General features: G+C 50.0%; 1 protein-coding gene across 1 annotated transcript; it reads right to left on the bottom strand.

Moving 5' to 3' along the window:
- Positions 1-1,067: 1,067 nt before the first annotated feature.
- Positions 1,068-19,349, bottom strand: LOC142365102 (olfactory receptor 14J1-like). Its single transcript, XM_075445550.1, has 3 exons — positions 18,363-19,349; positions 1,320-1,376; positions 1,068-1,236 (listed from the first exon to the last, which is right to left on the bottom strand). Exons 1-3 carry the CDS (start codon positions 19,262-19,264, stop codon positions 1,068-1,070), a joined length of 1,128 nt encoding a protein of 375 aa, XP_075301665.1. The 5' UTR covers positions 19,265-19,349.
- Between the last annotated feature and the right edge of the window lie 1,358 nt (positions 19,350-20,707).

Here is a 20,707-nt window from a genome sequence, read left to right as displayed (position 1 = left end):
TCAAGCTTATCTTTCCTTCATCATATTTGTTTTCCTTTCTTCACTTGTGATTATGCTGTCATCGAAGAATTGTCCTTTTTCATCCCCTTCTACTTAAGTATTCACCCACCTTGCATGACCCAGAGACTTTGTGTAATTGAGGAGCCAGGCTCTCTGTGTATTTAAACAAAATAAATGAACCTGCTGAATCTTCTTCTGCTGAGAACCATTCTCAGTTGGGCAGGAACAACGGGCAAATGAAATAACTGTCTGGATACCACAGCTCAAGTCAGGCTGCTCATTCTCTGGGGCAGCACGAGATGTTTGAGTACCCTCAAGGCCGGGGCACTGTTCTGGCCTGGGGACAGGGGATTACATGGCTGGGCTGCAGACCTCTCAGGATCTGCTGCAGAAGAGAAAAGGGGACACAGGGTGCCAATGACCACCTTTGCTTTGTGCCATGGATACTCCTCACCTCTAGGCCTGAATTCTGAACCCCATATATCTGGGCAGGCTAGATCCTGACGGGCTGAGCAGTGACCCTGAGGAGAAGGATCTGGGCCTTATGAAGGACATCATACGAGCCAGTGGTGCATGCCCACCATGAACAAGATCAACTGCATATGGGGCCGCGCTAGGAGAAGCGTGGCCACCCCAGACATCTTCTTCCAGTGAGCCGTAGTGTGGTCATGTCTGGACTAGTGTGCCCCTCTGCGGGAATTCCTGCTGTAGACTGGTGGGGAGGAACTGGAGAAGACCTCTTCCACACCCACTCAACCCCAGGTATGTGCTGTCCTCCCTGGAGAACCACCATGCTCTCCAGACAGCTCCAAATTGTCCTCCTAAAGGATGGGTGTCCTTAATGTCACCTGTGTGAAAGCCCTGGGTACTTCCCCCCACTACACTCACCATCTTACCTGCCAGAATCGACTGGCAACTCCTAAGCTTTTTAGTCCTGAACACATGGACGAAGTGGAATTTTAGTGGTGCAGTTCCTCAGCACTCTTTGGAGAAATAGTCCAGCATGAAAGCATTGCACCGAGGAGATCGGGAGATCCCCTTTTATTACAGAGATGCTACAAGAGAGGCTAACACTGAGCCCGTGTTAAACATGCTTTTATAAGAGCACCCGGTGCCCCTATACACACAAAGTAGGTGCATGACTCAGATGTAGTGACACAAGTACAAATATTTGTGTAGAAACCTAAAAACCATGAATTAAAAATAACATCAGCAATAATGATAGTTGTAATGATACTATAAAAAAAAGAAAGAAACACAAAACCCACAGCAAACAAAGAAACAAACAAAAAAAACCTGGAATCAGATAGTCTGGAAACCATTTATGCAGAGAGGTGTTAATTTTATTGCTATTAGCAAATGTCCATGGAATCACTGATTTAAAGGCATCCTTGAGTTCCTCAGTTCTCACGCTGTAAATAAGGGGTTCCCTGCTGGAGGCACCACAAAGTACAGCACAGCTACCCCAGGTCCAGACATGGGGAGGAGATGGAAGGGGGCTTCAGGTAGGGAAACACTGCAGTGTTGATAAACAGGGAGTACATCGCCAGCTGAGGGCCAGCTTCGTTGTTCTTCTTGGTACACGCTCCAGCACCTCAATGTCCTTCTTGTCATGAGGAGCCCAAAAGTGAACACAGTACTTGACATGCGGCCTCACCAGTGCCGAATACAGGGTCACAATACCCTCCCTACTCCTGCTGGCCACGCTGTTCCTGATACATGCCAGGATGCCGTTGGCCTTCTTGGCCACCTGGCCACACTGCTGGCTCATGTTCAGCCAGCTGTTGACCAACACCCCAAGGACATATTCCACCGGGCAGCTTTCCAGCCAAGCTTCCTCAAGCCTGTAGCATTGTGTTGGCTTGTTGTGACTCAAGTGCGAGACCTGCCACTTGGCATTGTTGAATCTTGGCCCATCAATCCTGTCTGTCCAGATCCCTCTGTAGAGTCTTTCTACCCTGAAGCAGATCAACACTCCCACCCAACATGCTGTCATCTGCAACGTTACAGGAGGTGCACTTGATCCTCTCATCCAGATCATTGATAAAGACACAGATCTGTCCCCAGTACTGAGCCCTGGGGAACATCAGTTCTGATTGGCTTCTGCTTTGGTTTCACTCCATTCACCACAACTCTTCAGGCCTGACCAGATGTCCAATAGGGAAGTTACAGTCTGGAGGGCTGGTTTGATGATGGAGTTCAGAGGTTCATGGTGAATGAGTGGTTCTCTGCCTGCAGCCCAGTAACAGACGGAGTACTGCCAGTGTTCAACCCAGGGTCTGTCTGGGTTAACGTGTTTACAAATGACACAGAGGAACTGATAGTGTGCACTCTTGTCAGGTTTACAGATGCCACCCACCTGTGGAAGAGCCAGCCAATATGCTGGAGGGCAGAGCTGCTATCTAGGGAGATCTCGAGAGGCTGGAGTGTGGTGGGTAAATCACAGTAGGCAGCTCAGTCCCACTGATGTGGGAAATTGACGTTTAATTTGATTTTGTTATAGCTTTAGTTTATTTTTTTTATACAGCTTTGCAGCTATGTTGAGGTCAGAGTTAACCACTGACATTTAGTTTAGTTCTGTTCTTGGTAACCTTGCTAACAGGGACTGCTGTGAGCTCAAATGTAGATAACAAGGACTGCTTGTGAGGCAAATGAAGGGAAATAAGGACTGATAAGGACTGATAACCAGAACTTTGCTGTCTGTAAGAAGCAGCTCTCTAGCTGAAACTGGTGTTATGGTTTGGTACTCGGCCAACACAGACAACTCAGGAATTTTTGAGCCAAAGGTGAAAGCACACAGCAAGGAGGACTACGAGCCTTCATCCAGAAGACCCCCACAGACGACCACCAGACGACACCGCGCAAGCGCTAAAACGAGGTGGAGTATGATAATGAAGTCCTAGAAATAATTATAATCATCATGCCTATTCCTAGAACTAATTGTAACAATCCAGCCTACTTAGATAAACTTTGTAAGAAATAGGGGCATGCTTCGTGACTCGGTGTGCAAGTTAGGAGGAGCGATCCCCCTTGCACCCGGCGCCGCAATAAACATACCTGCTTTATAACTCTCTGTGAGTTGTGAAGTTTGTTTCCGCACGTCACTGTGGGCATCTTTTTGGGGGCTGTCTGGCCAGATAACAGCTCTGCAGAGAAAGACCTTGGGGTCCTTCATCAACGACCTGGATGAAGAGTTAGAATGTACCCTCAGCAAGTTTGCTGATGACACCAAACTGGGAGGTGTGGTAGATACACCAGAAGGCTGTGCTGCCATTCAGCGTGACCTGGATAGGCTGGAAAGCTGGGCAGAGAGGAACCTGATGAGGTTCAACAAGGGCAAATGCTGGGTCCTGCACCTGGGGAGGAACAACCTCATGCACCAGTACAGGCTTGGGACGGACCTGCTGGAGAGCAGCTCTGCGGAGAGGGACCTGGGTGTGCTGGTGGACGACAGGTTAACCATGAGCCAGCAGTGTGCCCTGGCTGCCAAGAAAGCCAATGGGATCCTGGGGTGCATCAAGAAGAGTGTGGCCAGCAGGACAAGGGAAGTTCTCCTTCCCCTCTACACTGCCCTGGTGAGGCCTCATCTGGAGTACTGTGTCCAGTTCTGGGCTCCCCAGTTCAAGAAAGATGAGGAGCTACTGGAGAGAGTCCAGCGGAGGGCTACAAGGATGGTGAGGGGACTGGAGCATCTCCCCTACGAGGAGAGGTTGAGGGAGCTGGGCTTGTTCAGCCTGAAGAAGAGAAGGCTGCGAGGGGACCTTATAAATGCCTACAAATATCTGAAGGGTGGGTGTCAGGAGGATGGGGCCAAGCTCTTTTCAGTGGTGCCCAGTGACAGGACAAGGGGCAATGGGCACAAACTGAGGCACAGGAAGTTCCGTCTGAACATGAGGAAGAACTTCTTCCCTCTGAGGGTGACGGAGCACTGGAACAGGCTGCCCAGGGAGGTTGTGGAGTCTCCTTCTCTGGAGATATTCAAGACCCGCCTGGACAAGATCCTGTGCAGCCTGCTGTAGGTGACCCTGCTTGGGCAGGGGGGTTGGACTAGATGACCCACAGAGGTCCCTTCCAACCCCTAACATTCTGTGATTCTGTGATTCTGTGATTCTGTCCTGCTGGAAAACAAGGTGATGAGTGCAAGCCAGCTGTATTCTCCCCTCGTGGCAAAAGGCAACAGCTCCCTTGGCAGCTGGAATGTCAAAGCAGGAGATCCTTCACTTCTGTTCAGCAGTGGTCAGGCAACATTTGAACCGCTCTGTCCAATGCTGGACTTGCCAGTGAGAGAAAGATCTTGACCAAATAAAACAGGTCCAGAAAAGCGTCACAAAGTTAGTTTCAGGGACTGAAGCATCTTTCATTGGAAGAAATGCTTGGAGGTCTGGACTGTTCAGCCTGAGGAAGAACAGCGTTGGTGGGATCGTACCCATGTTTATAAATACCTGATGGGAGGGCATGAAGACAAGGGAGCAAAACTGTTCTCAGGAGTTCCCAATGACAAGACAAGGGGTGATGGACACAGCTACAAACACATCAAACTCCATCTGAGCCCTAGAAAATACTTTCTAACTGTGAGATTGGGCAAACCCTGGAAGAGGTTGCCCAGAGAGACTGTGGAGTCTCCATCCATGGAAAGGTTTGAAATCCATGTAGACAAGGTCCTGAGCACCGTGCTCTAGCTTACCCTGCCTCAGCTGAGAGGGGTGGGCTAGATGATAGCTAGAGGTCCCTTCCAAGCTCAACATTGCTTTGATTCTGTGAGAATAAATGAGAAAAGAAAGACAGAAAGAAATGAACAGGACATAACCTTGACCACAAATATGGAGGGCCCAACCTGGAGCAGAGAAAAAGTGAGAAAGAAAGAGTGGCAGAAATGTTCTGTACTGATTGTAACCCCCATTCACCATCCCCCTCTGCTTGTCTTGTGATTAGATGGGTAGCAGAGTTGGGAATGATGGAGTAATTTCAGCCTGGAAAAAGTTGCAGGGTGGGGGAATTCTTTTATATATTTTTGTTACACTATCTCACAATCCAAATCTTTTTTTTTTTCCATTTTCCCTTACGCCCAGTCTCAGCCTCCAAAGCTTTCCCTTTCTCCTTCTGTTTCCTCTACAAAGAAAAGCTTCATCCTCTCTGAAACTACCCTTCAAGCAGGTGCAGGCGACTATGACATTGCCCTGAGCCTCCACGTTACAAGGCCAAAGCAGCCCAGGTCTCTCAATCTCTCACAACAAGTCATGTGGTTAGGCCCCTTAACCCTGTCTTGGCAGGCATCCTCTAGACCTTCTCCAGTTCGTCCCCACTTCTGCAGAACATGGAGCCCCACAGCAGGACACATTGTTCCACATGTGAACACAGCAGTGCTCAGGCCAAGGGAGATGTAACTCCTCTTGTCTGGGTGCTCCACTGGCTCCTTTCATGTGTAGCAACCATGGCTGCCTCCTCAGGGCCACTCCTCAGCCAGTCAACAACAAGTTTGCCCTGATACATGGGATTATTCTGCCCCTGATGCAGGACTGGCCACTTCTTGTAAAACTCCGTGAGGTTTCTGCTGGCCAAATCCCAGATATTCTCAAGGACTCCATGAACCAAAGCTTCACAGTGTCAGCTATTAATGTGTGTTTGTAGGTGGCTCACCCTGTCCTGTGGTGCCTCTAACAAGAAGACAGCACGAGGAATGGCAGGACATGATGCATATTAAAAGGAGGCACTAATTTAGTGGATTGTTGACCAAAATAACAATTCCTGACGCAGCCATCCTAGAAATATGAAATGAGGGCACTGGGTAAGCAAAGCCACAGCCAGTGGGCAAAGGGAAAACAGAGGCTGGCTTCTTGTCTGAGAGGATTTGAGGATGATGAAAGAGAAAATCTTGGGAGGGAGGAAAAAGGAGAAAACAAAGGCAGAGGGGAAGCAAGGGGTACAGTCAGGGTTGTTGGTGGGCACCTGTCAAGTAGCCCTCAATCGGAGTGGGGACATCAGCGTAGCTGCGCACACCTCTGATGTGCGTGTAACAGGAATGCACATAGCTTGGGGAGAAAACAGGAGTCTTTAGGAGTCTGTGGGCCGTTCTTGAGCTGTAGTCTCACTTCGATATAAGAGACATGGTCAGCTCACAGCACAGGAGTGTGGCCATGGATGGATGCGGGCTCTTTAGGAAGGACGGAGGGGAAGAAGATCAGAGCGGAGGGGAAGTTGCTCTGTATGTGGGCGAGCAGCAGGAAAGCATGGAGCTCTGCTTGTGGCAGATGATGAGCCAGATGAGAGCTGATGGGTTGGGAATAGTGGGGAGACCAATGACATTGTAGTCGGTGACTGCTACGGACCAATCATATTGTGAAGAAGCCTAATGAGGCCTTCTTCAGACAAGTAGAAGAGGCCTCTCCTTTGCAGGACCCTGGTCTTTGTGGGGGACGTTACCCAGCCAGACATTGTCCTGAGGGGCAGCACAGCAGGGTCAAAGACACCCAGGAGGTTTCTGGAGGGCACCATTTCTGTGGATATGATTTGTTATGATTGGTTGGAAGAATTGGTCACCCCTTCCAGTTTACCTGGAAGTACATCTGACCCAGAAGGCCCTTTAATAAGAGCTGATGGAATGAGCGCTTCGAGTTTCAATGTGAATAGACAGAAATAAAAAAGGTTGAGTCGAGGTCCCCGCACTTTACCAGGCTGCAGAACAAGCTCTGACATGTCTGGTCACGGGGAAGGTCAAGAAGGCAGAGGGGCACCCAAAGGGTGGGGAGGACACCGACAAGCTGGAACATGGCCCCCTGCAAGGAGGCTGCCAAGATGCCCCCAGGGCAAATCCTTCAACTTGCAAAGAAGAGCCCAATCTTGTCAGCCTAACTGGAAGGGCCCCACACCCCAGCCCAGCCCAGCAGGATGGCCGCACAGCATTACTGGGCTCTTCTTAGTGCTGCAAGACACAGGCAATGCTGTCTGCAAACATGGAAAACTAGCACAAAATGCCAACTTCTGAAGAATATGTGCATGGGGACAATATGGGAAAGACCCAAAGGAGATCCCCCAAAAGACCTTGTGAACCAGGGGAGCTAGCCAATGAACCCATGAACCACAAAGTGGATTTCCCGGTGTCACACAAGGAGGAAGGGTGCTGGGGGAAAATACCCTTTCCCCATGGTTGTGGGGGATCTCACGGCTATCTGAAAGAGCATTGTGGGGCGCATCTGTTGCTCCATGTTTGGCCTTATCTTCTTCTCTTATGTATACGCACAGTAGACTGTGTGTATGCCATGTTAAAGGGCAGGGAAGGAGGTGGTGGTAGAACATGAAAATGCCTTGAATATTGCAGGACCTGCCTTGATCAGGAGAGCTGGAGAACATCTTGTTCAGAGGTCTCTTGCGGCCTGAGTTACTCTACGATTCAATTAATTTTTTGCTTGGAGAGCTCTTTGAATACAAAAGAGGCCAAGGAAATAGAAAAGAGAAAGAGGCGAAAGTAGACATATAAAATGTGCCACAATTATATTGTAGTGCCTCTGAGTAATGTTTATCCTTTTGAAACATCGGTAAGAAATGTACTTTGATAAATGCGTACACAAAAATATTGACATAAAGTGTGAGTGTAATGAGCTTTGGGGAGACCTTATAACAGCCTTCCAAGCCTTGAATATCAACAAGAAAATGAAGCCAGGTTCTTCCCTTCCATCATGAATTATTTGGTGCTTCCATCTACCATGGATCTTGCCTACATGACAGGAGAGAAAACACCCAGCTTCTGGTGACCACTGAAGTCAGGCAGAAAGAAGTTTTGGCAGATGACCTGTGACTTTCTTGTGCCATTCCAGATGTTGTTGCTCAGATGAAGGGCTGCTTGGCAGGTACCCCAAAAGAGGCCCGATTACGTCCTGTTCTTCAGCTTTTCTTTTCTTTTTCTCTATATTCCCACTCATAATTTCTTCCCCTTGAACATACTTGTACTCTCCCATGTAAACAACACTTCTCTTTTACCTTTTCCTCATTGGCCTTAGTTTTGTGTCCTTTGTACACACATTTAGGGTGAAAAATGCCAAATCTGGTGAACCACCTGCACACACACATTAACAGCTGTCAAACCAGAGCCTCACTCCAGGGGGACATTGAAGAACTCTGCAATTCAGTCAGTAGAAAGCTCATGAAGTTTCACCAGGACAAGTGGTCAGTCCTTTATCAGGGGCAGAAGCAGCCCACAAATGAGGGCAGGCTGGGACCTGAAGAGCTCAGGAGTGACCCTGAAGAGAAGGGCCTGGCCATGAAGAAGAATGCCATAAGAGCCAGCAGCACATGCTCAAAGTTAATCAGGCCAAATGCAAACTGGGCTGCATTAGGTGGAGCATGGCAAGGCAGACAAGGGAGTGAGAATGCCCCTTCACTCAGCACTTGTGTGGCAACATCTGGACTAGTGTGTCTGAGCTTGGGGGTCTCTGTTCTGGAGAAGTGGGGCAGAGCTGGAGAGGGTCCAGAGGAAATATTCCAGGGGTTTGGAGCATCTGTGGAGAGGCTGAGGGAGCTGGGCTTCATTAGCCCGGTGAATTAGAGGCTCAGGGCTGTTTAGCAGTAGTCTGCAACTGTGTGTAGGATGGTTTAAGAGGTAATGCTGTTTTCTTGCATAGTGGGAACAGAAGGCAACCTACACAAAATGCACCTTAGAAGGTTCCGACCGGATGAGAGGAAACAGAAATCACAATCATAGGGTCATGTTGTGGTGCAAGAGGCCACCCAGAGAGAGTCTAGATCAGCCCATGACGTTGTATGACAAGGAACAGCCAGCAATGGGTAGAGATACACCAGTGAAGTCATAGAAGTGCTGGGATAGGAGCTAGGTGAGAAAGTAAGATGGGTGTCTACAGCCTGAAAAAAACAAACAGATGCAGGCATGCGGAAGTTCTGGACAGCCTGCAGTGGAGATGGCCAAGAACTCATGAAAGGCTGAAGGACAACACAAGACCAAGGTCTCTGGCCTCTTGGCTATGAGAGTTGCATCTGCCCCTGAGGCCTACAATGAGATATTCTATATTGAGACTCTGGTGTTTGTTTCCTCCTCACCCCTTGTTAGGGAAACCGAGTTGTGTTGTACAGTTTTTATGCTTGGCATTGCTCACCCTCACATCCCGCTGACCCTGGAAGACCCCTGAGCCACATGTGAGGGACAGGGTCTGCCTTCCCAGAGCTTGGGGGTCAAGGCTTTGCCCTTCTGCTTCATCAAACAAACCAAGGCTTTTCTCAGCATTACAGCCACCTGCACAGTGCCTTTGCCTACCTGCAATCACAGCCTCCAATTATCTGCTCTAACGAGTCACTGGGGAGCCTTTGTCAGTAATGGCCCTCAGTGGGGCCCATTAATGCTTCCAGGTACTTGGAGTTTTACTTCTGACTTCCTGAGAAACTTATTCTATCTTCTCTCAGTACCTGAGGTTCATGGACTCAGCACCAAATACACCTTGGGGCTCATTAAAATACAGAAATCCCTAAAGACCTCTGTCTCTTCCTGTAAATTTGTTCAAGTTTTCAAGACTTCTACAGCCAATTAAAGAGGTTTCATAGTCTAGTTAAGGAGGAAGATTTCTAAGTGCATGTAACTAAAATGATCTTTTATTTTAAAGGGTAGTCTTCGTTGCCTTTAAGTTTAGCAAAGAGGTGATAGAAGCATTCTCTAAGGAGATTGGTCCAGGGTGTCTCCTAAGGAGATCCAGACAGCTAGAGGAAAAAGTCCCTTGAGATCTGACACTGGACGGGGAACCTTGCTCCTCACCTCCCCAGCCCCACCATTTCTGTTGCTGGCCAGCTGGGTGTTACATCAGTCTTCCTTTTCTCAGACTTCTCCACTGAAGTCTGCAACTGGATGTTACAGCTCCATTGCAACATCTCCCACCTGCTCTCCTTTGAGAACTGGCTGCACACAGGCACAGAAGAATTTTTCCTAGTTTTAAGGAAAGATACTTAAAGCACGAGCAGTTTTTAGTAAACACCAAAACACACTGTGTGACCATATGCTAACTACAAGCTTTATCTAATGAGACTGATGTCTACAAAAGGCGATCTTATGAGAAAAGTTTTAGATAAATAGATACAAAAAGATAGACTTGAACATAATGAAAGAGTTGCCTGAGGAGGCAATTAGACTACTGAAAGACAGGCAAGCTTTTAACTCTCTGCAGCTCAAAGCAGCTGCATAGGTGGGAAGTATCTGAATGAACAAAGATGAAGAGGATGAGAAAAGCAGAGAATAATGGAAAGGTCTAGATGGTAGGCATTGAATGTGTATGAAAGATTTTATAAAAAAACCCCACATTCTCTAACAGGCAGTATAGTGGTAAGGAAGTTACAGGAGAAGATCAATATTTCTTTGCATATCCCAGGAAAATGCCATATGAGCCAGTGGGCCTCACTTTTCAAATACAGAGTGGAGAAACTGGAGAGAGTCCAGAGGAGGTCTAAGATAGAGCTATAGGCCTAAAGCACAAGTTGTTAGGACTGTCTCAGGAAATTGGGTCTCTCTAGCTTCTGAAGGATGCATGGGGCATGATAGTAAGAGCCTACAGCTACCTGGAGAGATGATGAAGTCAAGCTCATTCTGCAGTAGGCAATGATATGACAGGGGTAACAGCCTGTAGGAAGGAGTAGGAGGAGTGTAGCTTTGATCTCCATATTTGGTGATCTCCAGGTTTCAACTCTGCAAAGTTACAGCCAGCCTGGAGGCTGCACTAGAGACCCCCCAGCAGTCTCTTTCCCATAGCCCTTCTAGGACGCTGTGTCTTGCCACACACTGTACAAGAAGATATTAAGCTACAGGTGAGGATCTTTACCTCATATACTCATAGGCCTGATCAGGGTGGAAGAGAGCTTAGGAGGGTGGCAGTCTGACGCCAGGCTTTAGCAGGACCATCTTTCACATCAAACCAGCTTGCTCACTAAATGCCACCATCCACCAAGAGAATCTATACATGAACCAGGCATGCAAGCAACCATGACAAAAATGAAAATGAGGCATTTGATCATCTTCATGAACACAGCTATCAGTAGGCCATGTCTCTGAAGGGACCCAGAAACATCCACCTCCACGTCCAGCGGAGTGGGATTCTTCTGCAAGTATCCTGGCATATCTCCAGACCATCGGGTGCTTTAGGCTGTGAAGACAACTGAAAGAAAACCTCTGACTTGGGCACTATTAACCTAATTTCTAGAAGAGAGGGAGATGAAGGTATCTCGGTGTTTCATGTTTCTTTCTGTAGATTTAAGACCGCAGAGACAGTGACATATTTGAACTAGCATAGCCTTTAGGTCGTTTCACAGGTCAGGGCTCTGCTCCCTCATTTCAAGCACTGACACCCAGAAAGCTATCCTGCCTTTCCTTTCTTTCCTCCCAATACTGGACCAGTTGATGGGAAGAAAGGAAGCAGAAAGGCCTCAGGCCTCTGTGAATCAACTTGGAATTCCACAACATCATTTCATTGTATACGCAATAAAGAATAAGGTGGAAGTGAGTGTGCAAATCAAAACCAAAAAAGGTCCAGAGAGAGGCAAAGATATGCCTGGAAACCTGTACACCTAACACAGAATCATATAAACATAGAATGGTATGGGTTGGGAGGGACTTTATGGATCACCTGCTTCCAACATCCCTGTCATCGACACCTTCTACTAGAACACATTGCTCAAAGCCCTGTCCAATCTGGCCTTCAACACTTCCAGGGAGGGGGCATCCACAACGTCTCTGGGCAACCTTTTCCTGTGTTTCACCACCCTCTTCATGAAGAATTTCTACCATACACCTAATCTAAACCTACCCCCTTTTACCTTGAAGCCATTACCCCTTGTCCTGTCACTACATGCCCTTGCAAAAAGTCCCTCTCCAGATTTCTTGTAAGCCAGTTCAGGTACTGAAAGGCTGCTCTAAGGTTTCCCATGAGCCTTCTCATCTGCAGGCTGAGCAGCCCCAAGTCTCAGCCTTTCCTCATAGGAGAGGTGTTCCAGCCTTCTGGTCACTTTTGTTGCCTTCCTCTGGATCAGCTCTAACAACTCCACGTCTTTCCTGTGCTGAGTGCTCCAGAGCTGGACACAGGACTCCAGGTGAGGTCTCACCAGAGCAGAACAGAGGGGCAGAATCACCTCCCTCGACCTGCTGGCCATGCTTGTTCGATGCAGCCCAGGATACCTTTGGCCTTCTGGGCAGCGCACACTGCCAGGTTATGTTGAGTTTCTCATCAACCAACAACCCCAAGTCCTTCTCCTCAGGGCTGCTCTCAATCCATGTCTTGCCCAGCCTGTATTTGTGCTTGGGGCCTTGCACTTGGCCTTGTTGAACTTCATGAGGTTCGCTTGCGTGCACCACTCCAGCCTGTCCAGGTCCCTCTGAATTACACTGCTTCCCTCCAGTGTGTCAACCACACCACACAGCTTGGTGTTGTCAGCAAACTTGCTGAGGAAGCACTCAATTCCACTGTCCCTGTTGCCGACAAAAGTGTTAACCAGCACCAGTCCCAACACCTATCCCTGAGGAACACCACTCATCACTGGTCTCCACTTGGACATCAAGCCATTGACTGCAACTCTTTGAAAGCAACTATCCAGGCAATTCCTTACCCATTGGGTTGTCCATCCATCAAATCCATGTCTCTCCAATTTAGAGACAAGCATGTCATGCAGGATAGTGTCAAATGCTTTGCTGAAGACCTGGCAGATGTCACCAGTTGCTCTTCCCTTACCCACCAACGTAGTGACCCTATCACAGTAGGCCACCAAATTTTTCAGGCACCATTTGCTCTTAGTGTAGCCATGTTGGCTGTCACCAACTGCCTCCTTCTTTTCCAAGTGCATTAACATAGTTTCCAGGACGATCTGCTCCAGGATCTTGCCAAGCACACAGGTGAGACTGACTGGCTTGTAGTTCTCTGGGTCTTCCTTTTTACTCTTTTCAAAAAAGGGGATTATGTTTCCCCTTTTCCAGTCAGTGGGGACTTCACCAGACTGCCAGGACTTCCCGAATATGATGGACAGTGGCTTAGCAACTTCATGGGCCAGCTCTCTCAGGACCTGCAGATGCATCTCATCAGGTCTAATGGACTTGTGCACCTGCAGGCCCCTCAGATGGTCTGGAAACAGATCTTCTCCTGCAATGCGCAGTTTGTCATTCTCCCACTCCCTGCCTGTGCCTCCTGCAGACTGGGTGATATGGCTGGAGCACTTGCCAGTGAAGACTGAGACAAAGAAGAAGTCATGGAGTACCTCAGCTTTTCTTGTTGTCCTTACATCCCTGACCAGATTTAATTCTATCAGGGCTTTTGCTTTCCTAACCTGATCCCTGGCTGCTCAGACAATGCCTCTGTGTTCCTCCCAGGCTACCTGTCCTTGCTTCCATGCTCTGTAGGCTTCATTTTGTGCTTGAGCTTGTCCAGGAGCTTTTTGTTCATCCATGCAGGCCTCCTGGCATTTTTGTCCAACTTCCTCTTTGTTGGAATGCATCGCTCCTGAGCATGGAGAGGGTGATCCCTGAATATTAACCAGTTTTCTCGGGCCCCTCTTCCCTCCAGGGCTTTATCCCATGGTACTCCACTGAGTAGGTCCCTGAAGAGGCCAGAGTCTGCTCTCTGGAAGTCCTGGGTAGTGAGCTTGCTGTGCACCATCCTCACCGCCCTAAGGATCTAGAACTCCACCATTACTTGGTCAGGCCAGCCAAGGCTGCTCTTGAGCTTCACATTCCCCACCAGCCCCTCCTTCTTGGTGAGAACAAGGGCCAGCATAGCACCTCTGCTCATGGGCTCCTTTATCACTCGGAGAAGGAAGTTATTATCAGCGCAGTCCAGGAACCTCTTGGATTGCTTATGCCCTGCTGCGTTGTCCTGTCAACAGATATCAGAGAGGTTGAAGTCCCCCACGAGGACAAGGGCTTATGAATGTGAGGCTGTTCCTACCTGTTCATAGAGGGTTTTGTCTGTTCGATCTTCCTGGTTGGGTGGCCTATAGCAGATCCCCACTATAATGTCACCTGTCCCTGCCCTGCCTTTAATCCGGACCCATAAGCTCTTGGTCAGCTCCTCCTCCATCCCCAGGCAGAACTCCGTGTGCTCCATTGACATGGAGGGACTCATCCCCTCCTCATCTCCCTTTCCTGTCCTTCCTAGAAAGCCTGTATCCTTCCATTCCAACACTCCAGTCACAGGCGCCACCACACCACGTCTCCGTCATGCCAATGACATCATAGCCCTGCAAGGTGTGCACACATCTCTGACTTCTCTTGTTTATTCCCCATGCTGGTTGCATTTGCATAGAGGCATTTAATTTGGATCCCCAATGAAGCTGACCTCCTCTCTGGAGCTCCTTTATTCTGTTCTTCAGGGGCTCTCCTGCTGAGCTGTGCTCCTTCTCCAGGCTCTGGGCATCTACTGCTGGGACTGGCATCAAACTGGTAGCAGTGGGATGCATTGAAGTTCCCCTTCCCCCCGGCAACTGCAGTTTAAAGCCCTCTTCACCAGCGTGGCAAGCCTCTGACCGAAGATGCTTTTCCCTTTCGCTGTCAGATGGACCTCATCAGCCCCCAGGAGACCAGGTTTCTCAAAGTGATTCCCATGGTCTAAGTAACCAAACCGCCGGCTGTGTCACCAGCCCTGTAACCATCGGTTGATTGGCCAGATTCAAGAGGCCCTCTCAAACCTCTTCCCTTTGACCGGGAGGACTGATGCAAAAAACTAGCTGTGCTCCAGAGTCTCTCACTGCTGCTCCCAGGGCCCTGAAATCCTTCTTTATACTCCTCAGACTGCTCCTGGCTGTATCGCTGGTGCCCAAGTGAGACAAAGACAGTGGATAATAATCCATGGACTGTATGAGGCTTGGTAGTTTCTTGATGATGTCCCTGATACGAGCCCCTGCTAAACAGCCCACCTCTTCAGAGAGTGTGTTGGGTCAGCAAATGCGTGCCTCCATACCCTTCAGCAGAAAGCCACCTACTACTACCACCCGTCACTTTTTCTTAGTTGCGCTGGTTTTATTCGGGGTGCAGACTGGGCTGCCTTACACGGCTCCAGCATCTCTCCCGATGTGACGGGCCTTTCCTCTTCAGTCCACAGAACGGTGAAGCGATTCTGCAAGGGCACCTCTGGGTTCGGGGGGAAGTCTCTTCCTCCTGCTGGTCTTTGCTGTTGCAAGCTTCCATACTTCTACACTAGCGCCCCCCCCTCCCCTCTGTGTGTGTCAGTGGGGGAGCTTTTGGTTCTTTGTCCATGGGTATCAGCATGGACTGCACTTGGAACCAGCTATCTGTCTCCTTCTCAGCCTCCCTGTTTTTGGGTGCTCATGGTTCCTTAGGAGAACCCCTGAGGTGTCCATGGGTCCCTCAAGCCCTTGGGTGCCCATAAAGACGTTGGATGCCCAACCCCTGGGTTCCTGCGAGAGGATCTTAGGTGTCCATGGGTCCCTCAACCCTTGCTAGATGTTTGGTGCCCATCGTTCTCCAGCTCCTGGAGCTCCCAGGAGAACATGTGAGGTGTCCATGGGTCCCTCAGCCCCGTGAGTCCCCATAAAGATGTTGAGTGCCCTATCCCTGGGTTCCTGGGAGAAGATCTGAAGTGTCCATGAGTCCCTTAACCTTTGGTAGATGTTGGGTGCCCATCATTCCTCAACTCCTGGAGTTCCCAGGAGAACCGTGATGTGTCCATGGGTTCCTCATCCCACAGCAGGTCTTCACCTGAGCACACATTTCGCAGGCAGGTCTGGAGCCTGTCCCTGCCCCAGGAGGAAGTTCTAGGCACTTTCTGCAGTCTGAGCTCTGCACTGTGGCCTCTCCCTTCAGCAGCTCCGTCTGGGTGGAGGCATTGGCCACCACCGGGGTAGACGGTGCAGACCCCCCAGCCAGAGCTGCAGCCTTTGCTCTCAGATGAGTGCCCGCTATTCTGCCTTGGGGGTCAGGTAGGATGAATGCCCTTGACCTGTGCAGATGGTCACAGAGCCGTGCCCGGTTGCTGGGTTGTGTGTCCTGCAGGTCTCCTACTCACGCAGTGGAATTACCCTCCTTCAAAGAGGTGCCCTCCCTGCGCCCCCCGCCTCGTGGAGCCCTGGCAGGAGAGGGGTTTGCTGTCCCACATCACTCTGCAGCACTGTCCAGGCTGTGACAGAAATTAAGCCCTTCTCCAAGCAGGACAAGCTGCTGCTGCTGAGAAAGTCCTTGAGGGAGGACAGCCTGTGATCCAACCAGACTGTGGAAAACATTCTGGGGGTGACCGGTGTGCTGGTTTTGGCTAGGATGCATTTATTTTCTTCATAGAATCTTGCATGCGGCTATGCTATTGATTCGTGCTGAAAATAGTCTTGATAACAGAGGGATGTTTTGCTTTTTGCTGACCAGTGCTTACACAGAGTCAAGGCCTTTTCAGCTTCTCATGCCACCCCACCAGCAAGTAGGCTGGGGGTGCACAATGAGTTGGAAGGGGACACAGCCAGGACAGCTGACCCCAAAGGACCAAAGGGATACTCCAGACCACATAATGTCACACTTCGTAATTAAAACCTGGGGAAAGACAAAGGGAGGGAGGGAAAATTCAGGCATTTTGGTGTTTGTCTTCCCAACTGACAGTCACATGTGTGATGGAGCCCTGCTTTCCTGAAGATGGCTGAACACCTGCCTGATGAGGGGAAATAGTAAATGAATTCCTTGTTTTGCTTTGCTTGCATGCACAGCTTTTGCTTTACCTGTTAAACTGTCTTTATCTCAACCCACAAGTTTTCTGACTTTTACTCTTATCATTGTCTCCACCATCCTGCTGGGGGAGAGTGAGCAAGCGGCTGTGTGGTGCTTAGGTACTGGCTGGGATTAAACCATGACAACCGGTTAGACAGCAGCTCTGCAGAGAAGGACCTTGGGATCCCACAGCACAAAAAGCTGAGCATGAGCCAGCCATGCAGTCTTGCAGCAAAGGCCAACAGCCTCCATGGCTGCACCAGGAAAAGCATTGCTGGCTGGTGGCGGGAGGTGACCCTTCCTCTCTGCTCAGCACTGGTGAGGCCACAGCTGGAGCGCGGTGTCCAGTGCTGGGCTCCCCAGTACAAGAATGCTGTTGACCTACTAAAGCAAGTCTAGCAAAGGGCTGCAATGGTGCTTTAGAGGGCTGAAGCATCTTTCATAGGAAGAAGACAGGGTCCCACTCTTGTGCAACTTTGATGTTTCGCTTGCTTCACCATGATGCCTGGCTCTGCACTGTGAGCACCCTGCTGCGTGCCCCTACCCCGCACAATCCTTAGCACTACACTGGCGTTTTCCCCTCCCAGGCATTTCCCCACCCAGCCTAGCCCATCCCCAGCTTTCCACACCTTCCCTGCCCTCTCCCCAGCCCAGCCAGGCAGAGCAGCCCGGTCTGGGCTGGCCCCACGGCTCTGCCTACCACTGGGTGCTGCAGAGCTCTGGGCACTCAGCTTACAGACCCAGCCCCTCTGAAGGGCAGAGCAGCTTTTGGGTGGCAGAGAGGGGTCTCAGCCTTCCCATCATCTCCAGGGCTGCTGATTGCAATGATGATACAAGGAAACAGAGGCCACTCACTCTCAGGCTCTCCTGCAGTCATATTGCAGATGATCCTCAAACCACATTGCATTTGACCTCTTCTCCGCCCCGGCTATCTCTCCTCCCCAGGACAACACGAGAGCCCTGGGGCTCCACAGGCACCTCCCACTTCTCTCCAGCCTCCCTTCCCTCTGACTGCTGGGTCCCCACTCATTGCCATGGCACACCAGAGTCCCTGTTTATGGATACCTCGATTCAGTGCTTTACCTTTGGGGGACTACACCTTTGAGGGTGTATCACCTTGTATTGTTTTGCCTTCATTCAATCCCAGTCCAGGGCACATAGTGAGACCTTATCCTCTCCTGACCCCTCCAAACTCATTTTTGAGAGACACTTGTATATACCTTCAGTCTTGATACATGTGAAGCAGCCTGAGGAGGTAATACGGATCCCATGCAGCATCTGCACTGCCACTGGACACCAAGAAGAGAGACTTTAAAACAAGAACTTTCAGTCCAATCAAATCCAATGGTACTGTAAGCTTTACCCAATCACAGGAAGAAGACAAAGACTGCTTGAACAATTTCTTGGCAGGACCTTTGGAGGAAGAGCCCAACCTCCAGGCACTGCAGCTGGGAGATGCCCTTTTATCGAACAGCTGCTATTGGACATGCCGTATCTGAACACAGTGCTGTGCAAGAGTCAGACACAATAGGATTCAACCTCAAGACAAGGAGTATGAGCCCAGAAAAATATCTCTAAGTAGGATTATCACAAGAGAAAAAAGCAGACTCCTGGGCCTACGATTAAGTGGGCAATGTGCAGAGAAGGGGAGACAGGTGACTGACACTGAAACAGCTTCCTTTGAGTCAGTTTCCTTAGAGAATCCTTGAGCTCTTGGTTCCTCATGGTGTAGATGAGGGGATTCACTGCTGGAGGCACCACCGAGTACAAAAATGACACCACCAGGTCCAGGGATTGGGAGGAGACGGAGGAGGGCTTAAGATGGACAAACATGTCAGTGCTGAGAAACAGGGAGACCACGGCCAGGTGTGGGAGGCATGTGGAAAAGGCTTTATGCCGCCCCTGCTCCGTGGGGATCCTCATCACAGCCCTGAAGATCTGCACATAGGAGAGCACAATGAAAAGAAAACAGTGAAAAGCTAAACAGGCACTAACCAGGAGAAGCCCAACTTCTCTGAGGTAGGAGTCTGAGCAGGAGAGCTTGAGAATCTGGGGGATTTCACAGAAGAACTGGTCCACAGCATTGCCCTGGCAAAGGGGGATTGAAAATGTGTTTGCAGTGTGCAGAAAAGCATAGAGGAACCCAGTGGCCCAGGCAGCTGCTGCCATGTGGACACAAGCTCTGCTGCCCAGGAGGGTCCCATAGTGCAGGGGTTTGCAGATGGCAACATAGCGGTCATAGGCCATGATGGTTAGGATGGCATACTCTGCTGCGAACAAGAAGATGAAAAAAAAGAGCTGTGCAGCACACCCCATGTAGGAGATGGCTCTGGTGTCCCAGAGGGAGTTTTCCATGGCTTTGGGAAGAGTGGTGGAGATGCAGCCTAGGTCGAGGAGGGCGAGGTTGAGGAGGAAGAAGTACATGGGGGTGTGGAGGCGGTGGTCGCAGGCTATGGCAGTGATGATGAGGCCGTTGCCCAGGAGGGCAGCCAGGTAGATACCCAGGAAGAGCCAGAAGGTCAAGAGCTGCAGCTCCCGTGTGTCTGCGAATGCCAGGAGGAGGAACTGTGTGATGGAGCTGCTGTTGGACATTTTCTTCCTCTAGGAAAAGGGCTCTGGAATAGGAGGAAATGACAGTGACCAATCAGGGGAGACTTCTCTGAGCAAAAGCAAAGCCATTTCTCTTACACATTCCCCCTGCTACACACACTGTTTTTATTTACTAGGAGGTGTTCCTTCAGTTCTGGGGCTGGAGCTTGGGTTGTTGCTGGCTGAATGTGCCGTAAGGAGCAGGGCCTTTGGCTGCTGGCTGCCGAGAAGTCGGCTCTGCTCTGCAGCAGTGGGTTCAGGGGAAAGGTGGGGGCAGGTGCCAGATCTGTTTTTTGGCTTAGTCAGATGAAACCACTCCTAGCAGAGGAGGACATGTCAGCATCTGCACTCCCCATGCTTGGGAACAGGGATGGCACGAGGCAATTTGAGAGGTTTGGGTATTTGAACAGTTCCTCTCATCTTAGCTGGGGAGTGTTCTTGGGTGTCAGAAATCCTCAGCATTTCTGCTGCCCTCAGGGAGAACAGAGCGAGCCCTGCAAGGTAAAAGGATTGCCTATGGCTTACTGCAGAGTGAAGAGACCTGGTCTGTCTCTGTCTCCTGCTCCCAGTTGTCCTGGGCTGGCACCTTTCTCAGACAGAGAGTGATCACATTCTCATGTTACCCTGAAGAGCTACCAGACACTGCTGAGAGCAGAGGGATCCACTGCTGACCACAGTGTATCTCATTTTTTCTTTAGGTCTCAGCAGCCCATTTCAAGACCAGGACGCTTACAGCTCAGTTAGCCAACCCAACAGCATTTCCTCAGCTGGAGAGCCTTTGTCTTCTCCACGGGGCTTTCAGATAAAACAGAGGTGCTATAGGACAGGGTGGCATCCTGCAGGGCAGCTCAAAGTTTTGAGGAACACCTCAAATATATAGCCAAGTGGCCTGAAAATGGCATCTCAGTAAGATTCAGCTCATACACCCGGCTCCATGGACTTCATTGACCAGATCTCCACAGGTTAGAAGAAAGCTGGGACACATTTTCCCATGGACAGACCTGCACAAAAGGACCAACAAGATCTGCGTGTGACTTTGCAGTTGAAACTCTTATCCTCAGGGAGCCTAACAGCATAAAAATAAACCAACAACACAGACAGGTGGAGAAACAAGGAAAAGTGCAACGAAGGTCCAGATGAGAGAGGCCTGCAGAGAGGCAGTCAGGCACTCAGAACAGCGTTCCCCTGACCCAGCTGTGCACGCCACCTCCCAGACCCCAACGTTGCTGGGCAGCTGCTCTCAGCCCCTGTGCTCTGCAGAGGGAACTGGGCCCGTGGCTGGAGAGCTGCAGCACGGCTCTGCTGGAGCTCTGGCTGCAGAGGAGGGGAGTCACTCCCTGAGGGCAGTGACTTTTCTGGGTGGGATAGAGTGATAGAGAGTTCTCTGAATTCTCCCACAACATTTAAAATTTTCATATTCTTTCTCTCCCTCATCATTCCCCTGCT

The sequence above is a fragment of the Opisthocomus hoazin genome, chromosome 31 (genome assembly GCF_030867145.1).
Source record: "Opisthocomus hoazin isolate bOpiHoa1 chromosome 31, bOpiHoa1.hap1, whole genome shotgun sequence".
Lineage (NCBI taxonomy): Eukaryota > Metazoa > Chordata > Aves > Opisthocomiformes > Opisthocomidae > Opisthocomus > Opisthocomus hoazin.
This window is presented reverse-complemented; position numbering and strand designations above follow the sequence as displayed.

Bases quoted from the DNA above. Each gene is read 5' to 3' on its own strand.
- LOC142365102 (XM_075445550.1), bottom strand. From the start codon at position 19,264: ATGTCCAACAGCAGCTCCATCACACAGTTCCTCCTCCTGGCATTCGCA. The intron at 1,377-18,362 runs ACTGACTCAAAG...TGCCTTTAAATC, and splicing joins CTCAAGGATTCTCTAAGGAA to AGTGATTCCATGGACATTTG. The intron at 1,237-1,319 runs GTTTCCAGACTA...TTTTTTTTATAG, and splicing joins AACACCTCTCTGCATAAATG to TATCATTACAACTATCATTA.